The sequence below is a fragment of the Magnolia sinica genome, chromosome 10 (assembly GCF_029962835.1).
Source record: "Magnolia sinica isolate HGM2019 chromosome 10, MsV1, whole genome shotgun sequence".
Taxonomy (NCBI): Eukaryota; Viridiplantae; Streptophyta; class Magnoliopsida; order Magnoliales; family Magnoliaceae; genus Magnolia; species Magnolia sinica.
This window is the reverse complement of record NC_080582.1, coordinates 722,215-743,624: the sequence shown is the minus strand read 5'-3', so window position 1 is coordinate 743,624 and position 21,410 is coordinate 722,215. Positions and strand designations below refer to the sequence as shown.

Below are 21,410 nucleotides of genomic sequence, written 5' to 3'. Positions count from 1 at the left end.
CCTTGTATCATGGTGTGCCCCACAAAAGGCAGGGGTAGTATGAAGTTAATTTCCGTGCTACACTCACGATTAGAAACGGTTGAAAACCCTTTTTCATTAGAAACGTTTTAAAACCGTTTCTAAACCAAAAAATTAGCCGTTCCCGATCTGCAATTTTGGTGTAGTGCCAATTTCAACAAAAAATAACAAATTGAGCATGTCTAAGGCATTAAAATTATCTAAATTATTCCTGGAAGCAAGATTGCGGGAAGATGAAATTTGAATGGACTCTTGATTTAGTCATCAAGGTTCCTATTTTTATTGGATGAAACAAACTCCTATACAAGTAAACATGTATTAAAGTAGAAGCAACAATTCAGAACAAATTGTGCTTATTGGGCTTAGTTACCTTCTCCAGCTATGATGGTCAACTTTCATACAAACAACTCTGTTTTCAAAATAAGAATACTCTCACCGTTTGCATATAGCCATTCATCATTGTGAATCAAGGTCACCTCCTATGTGAGAACAAGCACATGTTTTCCACCTACGCCTTTTTTTTTTGGTTGGATTTCAATGGATGAGATGCCAAGGCAAGCACTTACTTCAATGGATGAGATGCCATGACATCCATCAGTTTGATTAAGTCACACAAATTTGGATAAAAGGAAAACATAAATATCAGCTCGATCCAAAAATTTTGTAGTTCCAATAGTTTTTAATTATGGATAATCATCACCACTGAAATTTTATTGTGTTCCACCTAAGAGGTGGATCTTCCTCATTTTTTGTTTCACTTTGTAAAATGATCCTTAAAAGTAGATGATCCGAGTGGATAAAACACACACAATATGGGCCCAAAGATCTCATTCAATAGTAACTAGTTAGGTGCTTATGCTACATTACAAGAAAAAAGAAAAAGAAATAGTGTAGAAAAATATTTAAGAAAGAGGAAAGGCAATCCAACGACCGCCTTCTCACTCTTTCCCTCTGCCATCGAGAAAACGCGTTGTACCGAGTTAGTGTGAAAGCATGTTGGCCAAAAGGTGCTACGCTTGTCCTGAGGGCCACTTTGATGAATGTGTTGTATATTCATATGGTCCATCCATTTTCTTAGATTATTATTTTGCAATGCTATATGGAAAATTAAGCTGATACAAATATCTAGTGGATCAAACCATTAGAAAAAAAAAGTATTAATTAAATAGTCATTAAAAGCTTTTTGTAGGTTACAAAAGTTTTGGATCTAAGCTGATGTTTTTATTTTACTTTCATCCGGATATGTTTGACCGTATCAACGGTTAGATGGAAAAAAAAAATAAAAAATTACAGATCTGCTTACAATAGGTCCTGAAAAGTTTTTAATGATGGGGCGTTTAGTCATCATTGTTTCTTGTGGCCTTGTTAACCTGAGAATTTGATCTGGCTAATTTTTGAGACCGTGAGCTAAAATGGGCCAAAAAATAAAAGTGGGCGCATCATTCATGTATCTTCGTACCATTTTAAGATTATGAACTCAAAATTGAAACATATCGAAAGTGGGAAGTAGATCACATTAGCGGAAGCTGTGGGAATTGAATATGTACCATTGAAAACTTTCTCGGGGGTTATAAAAGTTTTCAATTGAGCTGATATTTGTATTTTCCCTTCATCCATGTCTCTGTAACCTAATGAACAGGTTGGATAGGATGTAAACATAGCTGTGGGCCATGAGAAGGTTTCAACGTTGGATAGCATGTAAACATAGCTGTGGGCCGTGGGAAGGTTTCAACTGTGGATGGTCATTATCCTCATTGTCTTCTCTTATGTGATCCACTTGAACCATGGATATACTTTAATTCTAGGGGTCGTTTGGCATTATGAATTGGGAGGATTTGGGAAGATTTGGGGGAGTTCAAATCCCTTGATGTTTGGGTATTTCAAATCCCCCTCAATAAGGAGTTTGAAATTCACGGTGAGAGCTTGGATTATGTCTAAAATCCTTCCAAGACTTGCATTTGGGCACATGGCCCACTAATGATATGCAAAAACAATTAGATAATCAATTGCATTAGTATAAATTACTTTAATATGATGATCAGTACCGGCCAAATAAATCAATGGTTAAAATCGTTGGTTAGTCACTAGGACATAATTTTGTACTTGTGGCCCATCGGAAACCTAGAATTTTATCATTTTCAGAGAAAGCATATGTTTCAGATAGCTTATTACAACCATTATGTAAAACATTAAATTAGAGAAATTAAAGTTGATTAGTAATTAAATTAAAGCTACTGGTAGCAATGAATTCTAGCCCTTGATCAGGCGCTATTAATAATCCAATCAACAGCAATAAATTCATGCTCTCGCATCTCCAACCATTGATGACACTGGGGGAATTGAGCCAGCATCTTTTACTATCTAAAATTTCACATGTGCGTGACTGTGGAGGATCATCGTCGGTAAAGTCCACATAATATGGACGGTCCAGATTCATCAACTGAACAACAACGTCAACAATTGAGCAGCAACGAACCATGATTGTTTTGTCTCGTGACCGGTCAAGTTGGCCTCTGTAAATAAAGAGACATGCCACTTGAACTGAAGAGAAACAAAGCTTTTATCTGAATTCGTTTCTTGTGAGAGAAAAAAGAGTGAGGAAAGATGTCCATTGTCGAGTCCATTGTCAAGATCCTTCTCCCAAAACTCGCTGACCCAATCCTTCAAGAAGCCATTTTCTTATATGGCGTTGGTGATGAAGTCGAATGGCTCGAGGCGGAATTTAAGCGGATGCTATGCTTCTTGATAGACGCAGACGCAAAACAAGGAGATGAAAGAGTGAAGAACTGGGTGGGGGATGTGAGAGATGTTGCATACGGTGCTGAGGACGTCATCGACACCTTTCTCTTCAAGGTAGCACCGTTGAGGCGAACTGGATTTGTTGGCTGCATTAAAAGGTACGCTTTCATCTTCAATGAGTTGATAGCTCGCCATCAGGTGGGCTCAGAGATCGAATCGATAAAGAATAAAATCCGTACCATCTCCGAAAGTAGGTCGACTTACGGAATTGAAAATATAGGCCAGGGAGCAGGGACGAACTCCGCCGGTCGAAGCCTCCAGGAATGGAGGCTCACTTCTCCTCTTTCTCAAGAACCAGATGTTGTTGGCTTTGAGAAAGATATGGAGATATTGGTGGCCCGATTGATGGAGGGGGAGTCACGGCGTTGTGTTGTTTCTGTAGTCGGAATGGGTGGTCTCGGTAAGACCACTCTTACCAAGAAAGTTTATAACAACACCCGTGTTAAGTCTCATTTTGAGTCTTGTAAATGGATTTCTATATCACAAGAGTATAGTGTGAGAAATCTCCTGACCAAGATCATAAATTGTTATATGACGCTCTCAGAAGAGGAGCTCAAGAAAATGAACGTCTTTCAGCTGAGGCATAAAATTTCTTTGTATCTGCAAGAGAAGAGATACCTGATGGTATTAGATGATATATGGACAGTGGAAGCATGGGATGATCTCAAGGATGCTTTCCCTGATATGAATAATGGAAGCAGGGTCATGCTCACCACGCGCAACAAAGACGTAGCTTTACATGCAGATGCACAAATCCAGCCCCATGAATTGCGATTTCTAAACAAGGAAGAGAGTCGGGTATTATTTTGTAAGAAAACATTCACAGGACGAGATGGCGGTTGCCCTCAGGATTTGGAGCAGTTGGCGAAAATGATTATAGAAGAATGCCATGGTTTACCTCTTGCGATCGTAGTCATCGGTGGACTCTTGTCAAGGAAAGAAGCATGGGAGTGGGATAAAGTATACAAAAGCATCAGCTGGCAGTTTGTCCAAGGACAATCTCAAATCTTTAGAATACTATCTTTGAGCTATAAAGATCTGCCCTATTACTTGAAACCATGTTTTCTCTATCTGGGGAATTTTCCAGAGGACTACGAATTCCATGCCAAGAAATTGATTCAAATGTGGGCTGCAGAAGGTTTTCTTGAAGAGAGAGGGGAAGAAACATTGGAGGAGGTTGGAGAAGATTATCTGAATGAATTGATTCAAAGAAGCATGGTTCAAGTCACAGAAAGAAGTTCAAGCCGAGGTATTAAAAAGTGTCGCATCCATGATCTTTTGCGGGATCTCTCCATATCAGAATCTAACGAAGGTATGTTTCTTCAAGTTCAGAGTGGAATCAATGGAAATGCTCCTCCTGCATCGAGAGCCCGTCGACTTGCAATTCACCATAACAACTCAAGTAAGTACATTTCCTTGAGCTGTTCCACTCGACACCTAATTCGTTCTGTGTTAATGTATACCCAAGGCTATATGCGGCTTCCAAGAGAAGAAGAAAAGATTCTCTACAGAGGCTTTAAGTTGCTTAGGGTGTTGTATATAGACGGTGTAATAATAATAAAAAAGCTACCAAGGGAAATAGGTGAACTAATCCACTTGAGATACCTCGGCTGTACCAGCAATGAGTTAAAAAGTCTCCCATCGTCCATATTCAATCTTCCCAATTTACAAACTCTATTTGTACCATTCGGTTATAAAATAAAAGTACCAAGCACAATCTGGAAGATGCAACAGTTAAGACATCTTCAACTAGGTTCGGCAGTCATGAAAGGGCATCCAAGGCTTGTGGAGATAAGTAACCTGCAGACTCTATCAAGAGTAATGGCTGGCAAATGGATGGAGGGCTGCTTGGGAAACCTCACCAATCTTAGAAAATTAGGAATAGTTTTAGTAACAACAGCTGATGCTGAGGTATTCAAAGATTCTATTGTCAAATTGGGCTGCCTCCACTCTCTGTCGGTTTCAGTAAGATATCAAAGGTTATTGGTACCTCGTAATTCACATCTTGTCAAGTTAAGAAGAAGCCAGCAATTCGAAACCCAAGAGTGGTCGCTACCTCCTTTTTCAAATCTTCTCAAATTAAGTAAGTTGTATTTGGAAGCAAACTTAGAGAAGTTACCCGAGTCTGCTCAATTCCCAGTAAACCTCACCAAGCTTACCTTGCAATACTCCCGTTTAAAGCAAGACCCATTGGCGACTTTAGAGAAGCTGCAAAAACTCCGCATTCTCAAATTGATGTATGGTTCGTACGAGGGAAAGGAAATGGCTTGCTCTTCACAAGGGTTTCCTCAGCTTGAATCCTTACATCTTAAAGGCTTACATGGATTAGAGGAGTGGAGAGTGGAGGAAGGAGCTATGCCAAGTCTTTTACATTTACGGATCTATTATTGCAATAAATTGAAGGAGCTTCCGGAAGGACTGCAACACGTGACTACCCTCAAGAAATTGGAGTCGCAGTGTATGCCCTCTGAATTCAAGAAAAGGCTTAAAGAAGACAGGGGAGATGGAGAGGGAGAGGGAGAGGATTGGCATAAGATTCGGCACATACCCTCCATCGACATATGAGAAACCCTTGGTGAGACTTAATTTCCCCTCTTCATTTTTATTTACCTCTTAATTATACCATTTATTTTTTGGAAATTTATAAAGAATTTAGATTCGGGTGCCTTTTTCCAAAACGTTTTCAAATACCTTAATTACCATCCTGTAACTTTCCAATACATTTCCGTTAGATTTTTAGTTTATTTTTAACGGCTTCCTTGGTAGCAAATGCGTGGCTGTCTCGAGTACACCCCCACCATGTTGTTTACGTGAAATTCACTCTCGAGTACACCCCCACTTAGATGGACGTGGATTAGATACTCACAAGGTCAGTGGCCAAATGGCTACCTGAAGTGACGTCGCCAAGCTGTGGACCCTACCATGATGCATGTGTTGTATCCACACCGTCCAACCATTTTTATTTATTTATTATTATTAATTGTCTATCTACGGGAACTAGTTGAAGGATTAGGGACATCCGGAAGACTAATTGAAAGATAGGCATGTTCTATGGGACATCAAGATTGGGTGAATCAAATCAACAGTTCAGATCACTGAACTACATGGTCCATTTTTATTTATTTATTTATTTTTAACTGCAATCCTAATCATCTAATCACTGGATAGGAAATGGGTGATCCATATCTATCATACTAGAAAAGTTCCATCATTCTCTAGACCATTCTTAATGCATTGTTCATGAAATGCTCCCAAAAAATCACTTTGATCATATGATCTCAACCATTTGATTAAAGCTGAGAAAATGGACAATCCATATTTATTACACTAGAAAAGGCATAACCATTTTATATAATGTAAAAGCCATCTTTCATTGTCCATCTCTCTCAAATAACAAATATATATACACACACTTTGAACAAATGAGTCGAACCATCTGAGAAATAGCTTGAAATTGACTGTCAGTATAATTAATTAGACGGGAAAGAGTCATTGATTTAGGGTACAACATGAGTACTTATCCCTCTCAAAAGTCATGTTTTTGGTCACGTAACGTTACATTAATACAGATTTCAAAAGAAAAGATTTTTGGTCAACTAAAGTAAAACCCACTCCAATCATTAGATACCACACAAAAATTTAGTATCCAGTAGCCCAAACATCAGGGCCAGTAATGATTCTTGTGCGCACACCATGGGAAACAGTTTGAAGAGATGAACATTTTCCTTAACTGTTTCCAATTGTTTGGTCCATCTGAATCACAAATGGAGCTGATTTTTTGGTAATGGACCTAACATAAGATTAAGCACCTGATGGTCGGGTGGATTTCACACAAAACAAAAAAAAAAAAAAAAACATTAATAATAGGGTGGAGCCTGCCATCAAGTTAACATGACCCTTATTTGGTGGACCAATGTATAAATTCGCATTGAATTTACAACTTTATTAGCTTGATCAGTGATTTTTCCTTGTTAAATTTGTACGGTGGACTAATTTTTTGTTTGAAGGCCATTGATCAAATGGTCAACATCATCTTACCGGTTTGATTTTTGAACAATGGACATTCATAATAGATCCTGGCAAAAGGATTGTTCGGATGATCCAAATATGTAAGCATGCGTGCTCATCCATCAAATCAATGGTCTAGATTACCACCTATGCTAGTGACTGCTGATATTCAACTTCAGAAAGTTTTCATGCCCCAATGCAGCATGGCCCTGTACTTCTGTTCTGCTCATGAGTTGTTTTAGCATAAATTAGTGGCACATTGTTTTTAGATTTTAATTAGAAATTTTTTGACATACAAGCTCTTACTCTTGTAGGAGCTACAGTTTATTTAGATTTATTTATTTATTTATTATTATTTGATATATGAGCTCTTGCTTTTACAGGAGAAGCTAAGTGGCATGCAGAGTCGATTGGATGGGATGTAGAGGATGGCTGTGAATGAAAATTTATCTCTCTTTTATGTTGTTTCTATTGGCTTCTTCATGTTTTAATGGTGTGGGATATTAGGATGATCTTTTCAAACTGTAGTATGACAATGTGTGTACTTCGTGGGTGTTTTTTTTTTTTTTTTGGTGGTTTGGTTTGGCTACTAATGTTCAATACTTCAATACAATAAGTTGTTTCTGTAATGCCTGAGATGTATTACTTTATCTATGTTTGGATGTAATATGCTCATTCAAAGTGAAACAGTTATTTAGAGTGTAGGCTGGGGAGGAGATCCACAATGCTTCACCGGAGAGTTTACATAGGTCCATGATCAAAGCTGCCCAACAGGTGCAGGTGCAGGCCACAATCCTGCCTTCCCTACCCAAACTTCAGGTCAGTCTAATTCTTATCATTTGATAAGCCATATATATAGATTAAATGTTGACTGTCCATTTCTTTAGCATACATTTAGCTCCACCTAATTTGATACCAACCTGATTCTTGGACCTGGGCATAAATTTTAGGTGAAATTTGCTAAGCCCAAGCATGGGTGGAGGTGGAGCCTTCCGCAACAACATAGGCCGCATGTACGTGGAAATCTGCTATGTTTTCCACATAAAAAGTTTTTGCTCCATTAAGGAAAAAGTATGTTAACTTTACAAGCATGCAATGTTGGCATGTGTGTCGTATTGCCTCTATGCATTAATGGCCTCAACATTTCTTATTATGTCTATTTAGTTCACCACAGACTCAACACTCAATGATAGCTTTTGCGGTACAAATGCCTACTTGGTAAGTTTTCGGTGACTTTTCATGCCTTTTCGGTGACTTTTCAAAAATAAACATTCTGATGTTCATTAATGGCTTCAAAATTTCTTATTATGTCTGTTATGCAGTTTTTTTTTCTATAAATTTTTTTTTTATTATTTCTTTATGATATATATATATATATATATATATTCCTATGAACTTTAAATTCTAGTTATATTCTTTGAGAAATTTTAAATTATGGAACAAGAAGGAAGGTCAGGACAACTCATATATATATATACACCTATGAACTTTAAATTCTAGTTATATTCTTTGAGAAATTTTAAATTATGGAACAGGAAGGAAGGTCAGGACAACTCGGGGAATCTTGGGAAACATCATCTTCAAGTTCAAGCACCTCTAGAACTGCTGGAGACTCTAGTTCAATGCTGGAGGATACAGAGGAGAAGATCCTGGAGGATATAGAGAAGGAGAAGAATATGCCAATCAGTTAGGAGCCCTGTCTTGTGCAAGAACTGCATGGCCGCAAACTTCAGATGTGGCATGTGGCCTGGATCATTCTCTACTGATTTTCTCTAAATATTTACTGGTATATTGCTGTTTGATATTCACAACAGACTACTATTTTCTCTGATGATGCTGTAATATTAGTAAAGGGTATTGATGTCAACACCCAACCTGATTGATTTGCTTACCCCCCATTTTCCATTTTGGGTATTCTAAAGAGTACATTTGTGGTACTCTTTCAAGACCCAAAATTGAAAATAGGGTGCAGCTAAATCAATTGGAGCAGGCGTTAATAGCAACTCCGCCGGTTAATCCAATAACCTGCAATTGATTAATTTCTTTCAACTCAAAGGAATGCCATAAATTTATAGTAGCTGCATGAATCCTTACTTTCAAGGTGCTGACCCACTTCAACCATTCATGGTCCCACTACCTTTTGTTGCAATTCCTGCTTTCTTTCATTTCTGGTAATGAGTCACATATATTCAACTCCTGGAACACTATAAGACATGCCCCACCATGTCCATATGCCATATACCATGTAGCATAGTGCAATATTGTAGATCTGAATGCATCTGCATTCACAGATGCATGTATGCCCATGTTATATATTGGAAATTGGAACCAACCAAGAGGTTCCAGCGGTGTCTGACACAAATCCAGGGTATTAGATTTCGCAACTCCCCTGGTTAATCCAATAACCTGCAATTGATTGCTTTATTTCAACTCAAAGGAATGCCATAAATTTATAGTAGCTGCATGAATTCCTACTTTTAAGGTGCTGGCCCACTTCAACCACTCAAGGTCCCACTACCTTTTGTTGCAATTCCTGCTCTCTTTCATTTCTGGTAATTAAGTCACATATATTCAACTCCTGGAACTCTATAAGACATGCCCACTACGTCCATATGCCATATACCAATGCAGCATGGTGCAATATTGTAATTATGAATGCATCTACGCTTATGTTATATTGTAACTTGGAATCAACCACAAGAGGTTCTGGCGTCAGACACAAATATGGGGTATTAGATTTCACAACTCCCAGTAGTTGTATTGATTGACATGTCCATGTTCCAATTTTATGTTACTGCAGTATATTGTGATTCTTGTACAAAAAAGAAGTCCAAAAAATAATATTATTAGTTAAGCCTAAAAGCTAGTTTAATGCATTGAGGCATGTCCACAAGTCATCAATACATTTCAAATGCAGCACAGTTTCTAAAATAGCTGTGTTCTTGTTACATGGTTATCCGCACATGCATGGCTGGATTGGATCTGATCTACTTGTGATTCTTGATTCAACTCTGTTCGTCATCTATTTGAAAATGCATGCACCATACAGTAAGTATGGTTGGATTTGAATTATTATTATTTTTTTTATGCTACCTCATGTTTTATTGTCTCTATTGAACAATGCATGTGTGGTGTGGTTAGGGTAGATTGATCTGTTTTTTTTATTCAAATTCTGTCTTGGCATCTCTCATCAAAGCTTCATATAAATCCATGTTAAGATGTAAACGTCTTTGTCATGATGTAAATGTCTTAGTTTGATCATTTTTTATTCAATTGACACGGTATGTATATGCTTTTGTATGCATGATCATATGATGCATATAGATTTATTTTTTCCCAGGTGATGGTACGCTATTGAATGGTGGAAGCAACATATATGGTCAGTTGAGGGGGAGCCATCAAAGGGTAAAAAAAGCTGCCGGTCGACATAAGTTTCGAGCCTAAATATATATCATCGGGTCTTGGACATTCTTTAGTAGTGTGCCGGATTCGTCACCTGAGGTTGCAGGAGAAGACACAAGTGTGCTTAAATGAGGATGGAACCGGACTAACCAACTTGGACGACGGGAGCCAGAAAAATTTTCAGCACCAGTCCAAATGCTGGCAGGAGAAAGGCCAGTGCCAGCATCTGGTGGACATGCCCGTTCCATTGCTCAGTTGATGAAGCTGAGCTGCCGGCATTGGTAGACTGCTTGACTGGCTTTGAAGTTCTGCAGGCTGTGGCAGGTTTTGATTATACTCTAGCCATTATCTCCAATTAGCAGCAAGTGTAAAAGCTAGAACAAGCTGCTTCTGTTTTTTCTTGTTTATTCACTCAAAATGAATACTTTTAAGATTCGCATACACTGCCAAGTAGCCTTAGCAAGCTCCAGCATTACATGTAACCTTTTCGGGTAATATTAAACATGTGCATGTTCCTTCGAGTCACAAGATGATGTTGCTTGAAACAACAAATGTATTTTTAAATATCATATGTAGAAGAAATTATTACAGTAAAATTTCGAGCATATACAACAAGAAAATCCCTCTTCTTTTGTTATTTACAGCTGATGCCCTAAAGGCAACCTGCTCATGATCTGATGATAAATGGATGACCCCTTCGCGACAGGATGGCTGGATTGTAACATGGGCTCCTCCTTAGGTTCTCCTTTTGGCATCATGAATCCCAGTTCAGTCGCCTTTTGTTGTCCTATATATGAATGAATTGGTAGAGACGGTGGCTTCGCTTGGCCAGGTCCTAATCCAGCCATTGCCAGGCTGGCCAGGCCTTGTTGATTCATTCCGAAAGAGAAGCCGGGTGTGGGACCCAATGGCTGTCTTCCGGCCAGACCAAATGTGCCAATAGGTGTGGGGCCTTCGAACCTTGCCATGCCATTGTGGGGTTGAGATGGCTCTGGCCTGACAATGTGAGCTTGGGCAGCTGCAGCAGGTGCAGCGCTAGAGGCCATGGAGCTGATGTGGCTGCTGTTCCTTGCAGCTGGAACATCGTGATTGTGTTTTCCTTCATAAGTGGTGATTACCGACTTGAGGTCATGGGAGGCCCGTTCCACGTGCTTCCTAACTGTGCAACCTGCATTTGTGCACTTGTAGTAGCTCCTGCATCAACATACCAGGGCCTCAGTTCATACCACAAAGGCAATGACTAGTCTTCCCACACAAATCATTGCAAGTGCATGATTGCGGTCTTCTACGTCTTTAACCAGGTGGGCCCCAATGTATATGTGCTGCTGTGGCCTAAAATTCACATTGGTTGGTGATTGGGTCAGCCAGGCATGTAGGAAAAAGTGTGAGGATGAAAAACCTTGATATGTGGTCCGCATTTGTACATGTGGCCATTTGACACCTGGATGACTGGACAATTGGGCCACAGCATAGTCAATGTCGAGCCCAGGCCACAGCACGGGAAGATCAAAATCCTACTAGACACTGGGCTCAACTGGAAAAAACACCACTGATTGATGAGGTTGGGTGAGGTTTCAAACTAATGCCACAGGCATATCAACAGAAATTACTTCTTGTTACAACCCAAATGAGCGATGTTGCTTTTGTTTGAAACTGAAAGTTTTATTTCGGGATTGGATTGCTGGTGCGTTGGAAGTTACAATGTTCATATTGAGCAGACTTGCCACTGGCCCTCAAGCCATTTTGACAGACACGCTGCTTCCAACTCCATACCTAATGGGGTTTCCACACTTTCCAAAACAAAATACCATTTTCAATTTGAAGCTGATGCTGTTTAAAGTCTAGGTACCTTGGATTTGGATTTCCTTTGACGACTTTCTGCCCATACTTGCGCCAGCGATACCCGTCGTCCAGGATGTCGACCTCACTAGTTGTTTGGACAACAACTCTTGGTTCTCGAACTGCTCTTGACGCCCCACTCATCTCCATTGCAGAAGTATCTAACTTCCTGCAATTGTCAAAGACAACCCAATGCAACTGCTTAGTTTATGAGCTGCAGGAATTGTATGATATAGCATCCTCATGTTTCAGCTTGTACACATGTGGCCCATGGTTCAGTGATCCTAACTTGGGCGTGACCGATCATCTGTGGGCCCCATATATCATGGTCATAATCTCCCAACTTGTGGCCCCCAAATGTTTATTGGATCGAGAATTGTAAAACCCCTAATAATATAAACGGTTTAGAGAGTTATTAAGAGATAGTAGGAACCTTCTTTTTGACTCAGATTCATCACCATTCTCATCATGACCCAATGAAATGCTGCCATGCGTCCCCCGATCATCCTCATCCTCATCATTGGACAGGGTGGATGAAACGTCTATGGCATCAGCAGATTCAAATTGAGGACCATTTCGTGCTGGCATAGAGGAAGCTCGGTCGTAGAATTCAGTGGCCACAGATGCAGGTGATGCTGTCTCCACACCATCATGCCTCCCTTCGAAACCAGCAATGGCAGCTCCATTCTGCGTACCCGCCCACATAGGCTCTCCACCGGCATGTGCACCATGCTGCTCAGCAGTGTCTGTGTCACCTGGTGGGTGAGAGGACCCAACAACCAGTCGGCGATTTGGTGGAGGCTTGGGATGGTTATGGGCTCCCTTGTAGATGATTTCCGTAATGTGGCCCTCTAGAGAGCGTTCCACCTTTTTCTTCACCTGGCAATTTGGATGCGTGCACTTGTAATAGCTTCTGGGAAATTCACTGCCTTTCACCTGTTTCTGCCCATACTTCCTCCAATTATATCCATCATCGGACGGTGCACTGATGACCATGGAAGGTACTTCTCTCTGATCTCCTTCCCCATCATCTTGATCATCAGATGGAGGAGAAAGATCAGATGCTCTCAGATCGGTTGTGGCATTACCCACGGTATCTTTTCCAATGGATGATGGTTCAGGGAACTCTGCCTGTGGATGGAATTCTTGTCGATTGTGAGAGTGGGCCTTGGTAGCTTCCAGTCTTTGAGCCTGAATAGGGTTATTTGTTTCAATGGACGCCTCAGTGCTAGGCAAAGTTAGTGGGTGAAAATGGGCCGAAGCTACCTGCAGGAGGAGACAATAAAGTTCTGATCAATTGAATGAAGAAAATTATATTATATAAGGAAATAGAAAAGCTAGACCAAGCCAATGACAAGAAGTACAGCCACAACACTAGCAAGAGGACCATTGAGAAAACTCCAATGGGCCTCAGTTGGATCTACATTGAGTTTCACAGAATGTGAGATGGGAACCAAATTGAATTGCAATTATTTTATTTTATTTTTATTATTTTTGAATGGTAAAATTGAATTGCAATTATTAGCTTAACAAAGTAAAGCAGCCAAATTGCAGTTTCCTTCCTCAGCATTCATGTTAAGAGTCTATGCCCCACATTGCAATTCTGCCATTTTCAAGTTGGACATGAAAGAAATGTCACTACGATTTGAGGTCTACTTCTCATTTTGAATGCTTGAGAACATCATTAGCATTTTCCGCTCCCTCTTGATAAATTGGATGTTCGCAATTCAATTCACTAGTCCATCCAATGGCAAGATATACATGGACTTAAAGGCTCGTAGAAATGGCAGCCAATTGTGGAAGTTAAGGGAGGCATGGCAGCATAAGCCTAAGGCTGAAACATAGAAACAAGCATAGAGGCTGAAAGTTTGAAGAACCTTCCCCAGGCATATCATGGAATATTTTACAGGGATGATCGTCTCTACTCTGCCTGTTAGTGATGCGTCAGCCGATTTAAATCAAGGTAAAGGGGGGTCAATTTGGCAACCAATTATCAAACCTTTGCCAAACAAATAATAAGGAGTCATGTTCTTATGTGGGATGAAGCTATTATGATGATGATGACTACAAAATGGATGATCAACTGCATTCTTCTCAAGCCATGTCACTCATGTGCATAGGTTCACATGCCATATATGGTATGATAGTTAGGAAGAAAAGGTGAACTAAAAATATTGGGATTCCACGTGCCCTACTCATTAGAGGAAGCTACTACATTTGGTGAGTATTTTATTTTATACCAATTTAGCCAAGTTTCGAGAACTAGATTGCATCTTTAGAAAACTTTGGTTACTTGAAGGTTTGACCAAGTACTTGCAATTGAAACTAGTTCAAGTGACTGAAAAAACAACGAAAAAAACCCTAAAAATCATATTACAATATAAGCATTTTAAACTGGGCGGTTGAGATGTTTTTAAACATTGAGTTTGGCACAAGGATCCTTCCTCAGAATCATGTGGGATTGAGATGTATTTCTTCTCTTTACAACTCCATTCTAATGCTTTGTCAATGGCCAAAAAGAAAAGATAGTACATTACTTTGTTTGCTGTGCTCGGGAAGTATGAGAGATTTGACTCCATGTGAGGTTTGAACACAAAAGGTGCAGTATCAACATCTTCTAATTGAACATCTTTATTATTATCTGGTGCTGCTGATAGTGACATTGAGCTCCTGCTATTAAATGGCGCAAAGGGAAATGTGCCTGTTGTGGGAGACTGTTGAACCTGCAAAATAAGATGTAAAAATGAATATTTTGTAGCAGCAAAGACACATAGTAAAACAATTTCATTAAGAGAATGATTTCAAAGCTTCGATACAATCAAGTTAGCCATGACTTGACAACAAACCGGGACATAATATCGATAAAATAAAGAAAAATGGTTTTACGTTTCAATAAGAGAATGATTTCAAAGCTTTCATACAATCAAGTTAGCCATGACTTTACCACTAACTGGGACATAATATCAATAAAATAAAGAAAAATGGTTTGACATAACAAACATTACAAATAAACCCATTTATTGAATGCAGATCAATCAACACTATATCATAAACATCACAATTCCCATGCAGCCATGCACACGAGCATCAGCAAATTGCAAATTGGGTTAAGGTTTAACTATGTGTATTGCCTTTCAGTACTTCAGCAAGATGAGATCAATCAAAGCCAGTGCCACAAAACAGTAGTACCATCCAGAATCAACCCAAGATATACTCAAAATGGATACATTGAACATGTTGCTAAACTTATGAATCATTAAGAGTACAGCCACACAACGATAAATGCGTTTGATTACTCTGCTAACCATGCAACCAAGGCCATCTCTGATGGTCAAAAGAGCAGTATACCTGGACACAGCAGTCACACGTCTGCTCGTATCTAGGTAAATGAGAAGACTAACAAGTTTATGCAAACTAGGTGTGCAATTTGGTCAAGCTCAATGCAAATTGGACAGGCCAACCCGATATTTTGGGCAGCTTAGGTATGGATGGGCTGAGATTGGGTTGGAATCGGGCTGGAAATCTTCGATGAGGCCTCAGGGAACCTTACCCAACCGGAAGGTCTGGAACCAACCATACAATATACTTTTATTTTTATTTTTGAGGTTTTATGTAAAATAAAAGTATATTTAAAGTTGAAAATATCCAACAGTCCTATTTCAGCAAACAAGTGTCCCTGAATCAGAGGTTAGGATGTTCAAACAATCTGATCTTGGGATTGTGGCTTAGTGAATCTGATTTTGAGACTGAGACTTAGCGACAGTGTGTCCCGCAATTTAGTCGGTTGAATGTGAGTGAATGTATGCCTGTTGGCTTAGCCTCAGTAGTCGTCGTCGTCATCATTCATGTAAGCCTCATCCCAACTAATTGGGGTCGGGTACATGAATCCTTTTCTGCCATTCCACTATATCAAGGACCATAACTTGAACACCCTAGCATGAGTTTGGAAAGTCATATTGTTTGGATTCGTGTTGGAAGCTATGGCGTAAGTTGGATGCCAGCTGAGAACCTGACACAATCCTCCTTTATGTTGGCTGGGGACCACCAATGAGAATAAAAATCCCACAGGTGCAATCTCATAGACTTCCTCGTTTATCTAGGCTGGGGACCGGCAATGAGCATAAAACTCCCACAGGCGCAATGTGATAGACAATTACATAGGTTGATTACAATCAAACACTATCTCCCATAATTTAGTTGGTTCAATGTGAGAGAACTAATTCCTCATATACAATTTCTAAGTGCCTGCATATCAAGTGTCATACACAGCTGGAATATCAAATAATTACCCAACCTGACCAAAGATGAAGAAGAGGTGATTTTATTTTTTATTTTTTTTGGTTAATCGCCATCTTCTTTTTTTTCTTTTTCTTTTTTTAAAAAATGGAATCATGGGCAATCTTCACCTCTCCAACCTGTCGTGGCCCAACCCAAGTCAATCATATCCAACACGAGATGGGTTAGGGTTGAGGATCTAGAAAAATCAGGTTGGTCTTGGGTTGGAAAACTCAAGATATGTCGGGTTACAGGTTGAACCAGTTTCAAGTTGGGTTGGCTCGGGTTGACCCTAAACTTGACCTGACCTGTCCAAGTTCAATGCTAATGCAAACATAGATATGAATATGAATATGCATATAATTTTAGATGTCCTGCTAATCTACGGAGAAAACCTTAAATATCGCCTTAACGTATGCTACAAGTTATTGGTAAAATGCAAGACTACTACCCATCTCTGCATGGGCTGATGGTGATTTAATGACATTTCTTACTTGACTTCGAATTAGCAGGATGGCTTGGCCCAATTTCTTACCAAACATTCAGCATAAAGGTCAAACCAATTCTATCTTGAAGCAACAAACATCCACGTCCAAACCAGTGTCCATTGTTACATTATTAGCATTTCAAAGAATTACAGAGCATCATTGAAAAGCAGCACAACACATAGGGACACAGATTGCCTGCAACCCCAACCGCAGGAAGTTCCTACAGTTGGAAGCTAGGTGGGGTCCACTGTGATGTTTGTGAGAAATCTGTCCCATCCATCTGTTTTGACACTTCATTTTAGGATATGAGACCAAAAATGAGGCAGATCGAAAACTCAAGTGAGCCACACGACAAGAAACAGTGGGGATTGAACACCCACTGTTGAAACATTTGTGGGGCCACAAAAGTTTCGTATCAGGCTAACATTTTTGTGCCCCTCTCCACTGTTTCTTGTCATGTGGCCCACTTGAGTTTTGGATCTGCCTCATGTTCTCAACTGAGGTGTCAAAACAGATGAACGGGGTTGATTTGTTACAAACATCACAGTGGACCCCACCTAATCATCATAAACGGAGCAAAACACAAATAGGGATAAGTGCAGAATCTGAATGACGTCCCACTGGTCCTTTCCTCAACCATACAACTTCTTCATGCAAGGAGGAAGTTACTAGAATGGGCAGAAAGCAGAAGTGGGTGCAGGATCTAGAAATGAAAACGAAGGTAGAACATATGCTATTTTATGATCTGAAGCTTCTAAGGCATTCACACTCTCAAGCGGGATCAACACCCTAACTAGAAGATTTAAGCAACCATAAGAACCCATATGCATCCTTTCCCACTCTATGTTTCCTGCAAAAGAGTGTAGCTTATTATAACCTTCATCCTTGCTTTAGGATTAGAAGAAGCCACATTTTGGAAGTCTTCAACAGGGCAAAATTGAATGTCATGGAATGGGCTCAAGCAGCTAATGTTATGCCCTCGGATCAGTTTTCCAGCCGTTGGTTTAATCTGTAGTGGGTTTTTATTGTATTTTTATTTCTTTTTTGTAATTCTTGGCTTCAGCCTGTTTTAATAAAGTGATTACCGTTTTAAAAAAAAAAAAAAAAAAAAAATTAACCTTCATGCTGGCTTGGAACTTTTCTCATCCAACCCCGTTCTCTCATCTTTCAGCCACAATTCATATGAATACCATTGCTCTAAGCACGTTGCCAGTTCAAATCGAGAAAAAAAAAATATCAAATTTAATACAAGGGACGGAGATTTATTTGAGACTAGAAAGGGCCCAAACAACTTATAAAGCAAAAGGGAATAGAAGAATCCAAAGATCCATTGTTAGTCACAGCAACCACAACTACTTCTTAATGGAACCATAAGATTCAAGCAATATCATAAGAAGATTTAGTGAATTGTAAGCTCCACCAAAAAAAATCATAAGATTCAATCGTGATTCTATGGGAAGGAGTCCAACCTAAGATTCAATTGTCTTCCATAAGATTTGACTGGAATCATAAATCATAAGATTTTTACTCAAAATAAAAGGCACCCATAAAAGCATCGAAATCCATTTCTACGTGAAATTTTCTTTTACGTTCTATAAATTGTCTAAAATATGAAGAAAATTCCTTGTAAAAAGGTTCCAATTTGTTTGGAGTTTGAATCCCATTTTTCAATAAATCAAGAGAAGTGTTGAAGATCTTTTCTATATCGGCTTCTCAACTTTACTCCTCCTTTTTTTTTTCAGCTTCCGACACCCATTTAGAGACAAACCACAGCAACCAGAAATAGAATGCAAACCAAACTAGTATTAAATCTTACCAGAGAATTCGAAAGGAAAACAGGGGAATCAAGCAATGTTGTTGGACTAAGACCCGGAGAAATTGTCAGGTAAGGAGACTGAACTTCTGGGGATGAAGAAGATAACAAATTAGCCGATCTAATCCTTGCGGTATTCAGCTTAGGAGCATTGAACCCAGCTCTTGCTGCCATCCTCTCAGCAAGACCGCCTCGCAAGCCCGGTTTCTGACTGGAAAACATACTCGATTCCGACAAAAGATCACTAGAAAGCCCATCTCGGATCTCATCTCCTTCATCCTGAGTATTTTCTGCCACTTCCTGCTTTTCGGATCCAGGCAAGGGCGTCTTGTTCCTGTTCTCTGGTAGAAAATCCAGGAACGATCTTGAACTGAAATCATCACCTAAGAAAGAGGAGAAAAAAGTCCTGGGGCTGGGGTTGGGAGGCACCCAATCTCCAATAACAGCGACATTGTCATCAATCCCAGCCATATTACAGCTCAAATTCTTCTCTAAACAAGCTGGGAAACAGATCTTAAATCAAGCAGCCACAAACCAAACCATGTACCTGCCAAATCAAAATCCCATAAGCAAAAAAATGATTTTATATCAGCTAAAAGTGCTGTGTTTCTAGAAAATGCAAATGAAACCATAAAAAATTAGAAGAATTTCAAACTAGAGAAAAGTTATTTCGACTAATGGAAATAAAAACTAAGAACCTACCATGAAATTAAAACTTCAAAAAAAAATAAATAAATAAATAAATAAAAATGAATGTTCTATAGAAACCCATTAGCAAAAAAAAAATAAATGATGAAGTCAATGAAAAAGACCCAAATTCCTGGAACATGTCCAAGTTGATAAACATTATTAAAAAGAAGTCCATACCAACTTCAAATTCAGCTTACCAAAGGGGTCTTTTCAGATCAACCCACAAGACAGAAGTACGAAGACTTAATTAAACTAAATTTCTAAATGTTCTAGAAGAAATGGATGGAGATCCATTAGTAGAAAAACAGTGGAGATCAGTAAAAATTCCTTGATTTTTGGAAAATATAGAAGAAACCCATCAATCCAAAAACAAATAAACAAAACCCACATCACAATCAAGATCATTCATTCAAAAGGCCTTAGATTTCTCAGAGAAACATATATAGAATAACACAATCACAAATCCCCATCTTTCTATATATAAAACAAATACTCACAAATCGAAAAACATCAAGACCCAATCATCCAAATGGAGGGTTAAAAAAAAGTAATACCGGCTTGCTAGAATTCTAGGAAACACAAACAAATCCCATAAAAGCCCAACAAAAACAAAATGAAGATTCAATCATTTAAATGGAATGGTATCAATGACGATTTCCTAAATTTCCAGGAATAACAGGATAAACCCATCAAAACAAAACAACTGAAAACAAAAAAAGGCCTACTTTTTCCAGAAGGAAAAAAAAAAAATCAAATCAAATCAACACCTGAAAAACCATTCAAATGGGGATGCAAATCACTAAAAGCCCCAACCTTTCTAACAAACCAGAAGAATCCCATCAAACCCAACAAAACCCAAAACCCATTTCAACAGAATAGAAACAAATTCACATCAATTTCTTAAAAAATAAAAATAAAAAATCCAAGAAAAACTCAAAAATCCATTTCAGAAAAACAAAACCCCAATCATTTAAATGGAGATTGAAATCAATACAAGTTCCAAAAACAGAGAACAAGCTCAAAAAGCAAAACATACCCATTTCAGAAAATGGAAAATCAAGGCTACACATCAAGACCCAATCATTGAAATAGAAAAAAGAAATCAATGATTAGATTCCTATAAGAAGAAGTGAGTCCAAAGCCAGAGAATGAAGGAGACCTTTTTCTGAAATTTCAGGAAGACATAAGACCCACTCTGTCAATTTCAATAAAAGAAGAGGGCCAATGATGGTTCTTTTCTCAGAAACTAAGACCCAGCAACAGAAATAAGGAGACCTGTTTCTGAAATTACAGTAAAACATATGCCCTTTTCTGTCAATTTCTTCATTACAACTGATGCTGTTTTTGACAGAAAGAAAAAAGAGAAGAGGGAGAAAAAATAAATGGTGGAAATGGTGGGGTTCTTTCTTTGACCCCGACCGAAAATGGGGTAGATTCATTGAAGTGGTTTTTGCCTTTTTTTCCCCTTTTCCTATACGCATATCATACACGCGTTTGTACGTCCACACTTCCTACCTTTGAAAGAAATTGAGCCGTTAATCATACTATTTTGGCTGCGTAGGTTATTTAATTTGAAAATCAAGCCAATCAGATGACTACAGAGTTAGTAATTATGGACCGTATAATGTATTTTCTTACCGTTTTTACTCATTTGAAGAGTTTACAACTGTATCTCTGATTTGGGTCGTCTATGATTTGGGTGAAAATTAAAATTGACGGATCAGATTTCTTATAGGTGGGTCAGATGTTTTAGTCTGGTCCACCTGCAAGGATGAATGTACGGAGCTGCGTGTAACCACGGGAAAGATCAGTTTTAAGATGAGGAGCTGTCCTTATCTGCCGTTTTTTGGCCTTTTATGCCCAAGGTGAGTTGCTCGGGAGCCATGCCCGTCTACAACGTGGGCCCATCTTAGCTCGTTTGTATCGAACCACACGATGTGTGACAGGCTGTACGCGGTTCATACGTGTAAGATTTATCAAGGTAGTATGTGTTGTATATGTGAGATGTAGTTTCTGTAGTCAAAAATTCCATGTGTGGATTCCCAACAGGGTCTACTATTACGTATATGTTTTATCAG

At 39.0% G+C, this 21,410-nt stretch overlaps 2 protein-coding genes and 1 long non-coding RNA gene across 9 annotated transcripts; 2 read left to right on the top strand and 1 right to left on the bottom strand.

Annotated features, from left to right (window-relative positions):
• The first annotated feature begins 2,319 nt into the window (after positions 1-2,319).
• On the top strand, positions 2,320-5,604 carry LOC131257685 (putative disease resistance protein At1g50180). The gene is made up of 2 exons (XM_058258498.1): positions 2,320-4,570; positions 4,637-5,604. Exons 1-2 carry the CDS (start codon positions 2,623-2,625, stop codon positions 5,380-5,382), a joined length of 2,694 nt encoding a protein of 897 aa, XP_058114481.1. The 5' UTR covers positions 2,320-2,622; the 3' UTR covers positions 5,383-5,604.
• A 175-nt stretch (positions 5,605-5,779) lies between these two features.
• LOC131257694 (uncharacterized) lies at positions 5,780-10,755 on the top strand. Of its 5 annotated transcripts, XR_009177547.1 has the most exons (5): positions 5,812-5,902; positions 7,209-7,644; positions 7,776-7,838; positions 8,361-8,611; positions 10,166-10,755. It is a non-coding gene; the product is annotated as an uncharacterized LOC131257694 (long non-coding RNA). The 5 variants fall into 5 exon arrangements; XR_009177545.1 differs by having other exon boundaries at positions 5,780-7,644; XR_009177546.1 differs by having other exon boundaries at positions 5,780-7,644; positions 8,361-9,873.
• Positions 10,756-10,762: 7 nt separating this feature from the next.
• On the bottom strand, positions 10,763-20,631 carry LOC131257688 (probable WRKY transcription factor 2). Of its 3 annotated transcripts, none has more exons than XM_058258502.1 (6): positions 20,492-20,631; positions 18,646-19,189; positions 14,604-14,789; positions 12,500-13,332; positions 12,077-12,235; positions 10,763-11,421 (listed from the first exon to the last, which is right to left on the bottom strand). In XM_058258502.1, exons 2-6 carry the CDS (start codon positions 19,111-19,113, stop codon positions 10,866-10,868), a joined length of 2,202 nt encoding a protein of 733 aa, XP_058114485.1. In that variant the 5' UTR covers positions 19,114-19,189; positions 20,492-20,631; the 3' UTR covers positions 10,763-10,865. The 3 variants fall into 3 exon arrangements, with proteins under 3 accessions (XP_058114485.1, XP_058114487.1, XP_058114486.1); XM_058258504.1 differs by having other exon boundaries at positions 18,646-19,185; positions 20,487-20,610; XM_058258503.1 differs by lacking the exon at positions 20,492-20,631 and adding an exon at positions 20,369-20,384.
• Between the last annotated feature and the right edge of the window lie 779 nt (positions 20,632-21,410).